Source organism: Haplochromis burtoni, unplaced genomic scaffold, assembly GCF_018398535.1.
Source record: "Haplochromis burtoni strain Fernald_Lab_line unplaced genomic scaffold, NCSU_Asbu1 Contig_3268, whole genome shotgun sequence".
Taxonomy (NCBI): domain Eukaryota; kingdom Metazoa; phylum Chordata; class Actinopteri; order Cichliformes; family Cichlidae; genus Haplochromis; species Haplochromis burtoni.
Window position 1 is genome coordinate 5,760 of NW_024585629.1, and position 1,803 is coordinate 7,562.

At 36.2% G+C, this 1,803-nt stretch overlaps 1 protein-coding gene across 1 annotated transcript; it reads right to left on the minus strand.

The window, feature by feature from the left end:
• Window positions 1–362: 362 nt before the first annotated feature.
• On the minus strand, window positions 363–1,653 carry LOC102296416 (lamin-B1; the record flags this gene model as incomplete). Its single annotated transcript, XM_005953212.3, is given in 3 exon segments — window positions 363–1,090; window positions 1,185–1,292; window positions 1,501–1,653. Coding segments are annotated over 3 exon segments (414 nt in total), but the record flags the coding sequence as incomplete, so codon positions are not given.
• Window positions 1,654–1,803: the final 150 nt, after the last annotated feature.

Genomic DNA, 1,803 nt, shown 5'->3' on the forward strand with positions numbered 1-1,803 from the left:
CCACAGTCCTTCCACTTAAGTAACTAAACACATAAAGTCACCCTTACCAATAATCGACTGCTCCTTGAAAAAGTAGCACAAACAGACAACTGAATCAGCAATGATAAGTAGAGCTACCCGAGGCCGATACATAAGCAGAAGAAAATAAAAAGTTGTTGTTTTTGTGGCTCAGAAATTAAAGGGAAATATGTTTAATAATTCAATGAGAGTCGCACCTTCAACACACGTACATTCAAATTTTGGAACAGACTCTTAGAAACACTGTGGCTAACAAGATCCTTACTCTGGACGGCATTGTCTTGAGCCATCTGTTGTAGTGATTTGGCAAATTATGAGTAAAATTAAGGCACACAACCCCATCGCACAACATCAACATTTATTTATATACAAAATAAAAATGCTTTTTTATGGAAAAGAATTGTAACTTCACATTTCATCACCAATTAGTTGGGTATGGGGTAAGGCCTCATCCTTATCCCGAAGTTATTCGTTTAATTTCTCAGGACCTTGGAAGAGTGTTAACTATACTAACTACAAAACACCTCCTGTTCTATAATCTGTGATAAAGGATGAAAAACCAAAAATTACATCTGTAATGCAAATAGTCTAAACTAGGAAGTGGTCGCTGTGACTTATGTTAAAAAATAATAATAATCACTTTTCCAAGTAAAATATAAAGAGAGATCTTGTTTTCAAGTTTTCACTCATGCACCCTCAGCTCTAGAAAAAGCAAAGTCTCATGTTTGTCCACATCGTGTGTCCACATTTGTGTTGCACCTCAAAATAATAAAGACTCCTTTTTAAAGATATTTTTATTTACATATTTTTAATTCAATAAAAACACAAAATTTTTAACTGACTTAAAATGATATGAAATATATAAAATGTAATAATGCTCTCATTTAATTTATCCCTCAGAAAAGTAACTCTGATTATTTTACATGATCTTGTTTTTAAACAGCATCTGCTCTTCTCCAGTGTTGCTGATGAGGTCGATCTTCACGTCGTCTCCAGTGTTCCAGTTGACCATGTTCATCCACAGCAGGTCAGCATCAGTTTTAATTGGCTTGTTGACAGCATCTTGCCGTAACTGTAAATGTAACCAATAAAAAGGTCACAGATGTTCAAGTGAAAAGTAACAATAAGAGAGACTGAACGAAAAATCTAGTAACACAGAGACTCACAAGGAGTGTCTCTCCAGCTTTCAGTATAAAGTTTTCTTTAAATTCGTATGTGGCACTTTCTCTGTTGTTGATCTGTAGTTTTAACTTCCAACCTGACAAAAGTTTATTCTGTAAAAGGAAAACAAGAGAATAAAAAAGGGGGAAAATGAATGAGGCAATAATAAAGTTCAGTGTGTGTTAAATCCAAAGTGTTTATCAATGAGTGTGTTACGTCCACATAAGTGAAAAGGACCTTTTTAAATATTTCTGAATACATGGAACATGTGGTTTGTGTTTAGGTAGTACTCATTGTTCATCAGCATGCAAGCAGCAGTACCTCACTGGAAGTGTTTTTCAGACAGATATAGTCGCCATTTTTCTCGACCTCGACCACAGTGATGTCACCTGTCTTTGAGCTGTGATTGGCTGAGCCGCTCTTATTCTGTTCCTCAAAACTGGTCTGTGATTTCTCAGGAGGTGGTTTGCTTGTCTCTGGCTGAGAGAGACACAACATATGCAGATTAGTGTGTGCGAGAGGGAGAGATGGACAAGATATTTGAGCCTATGAGAAACAGTGTTTGATTCGATCTCCAGTTTTTATTTGCAGTCCAGTTTTTCAAGAAGACGACACGACATTGGG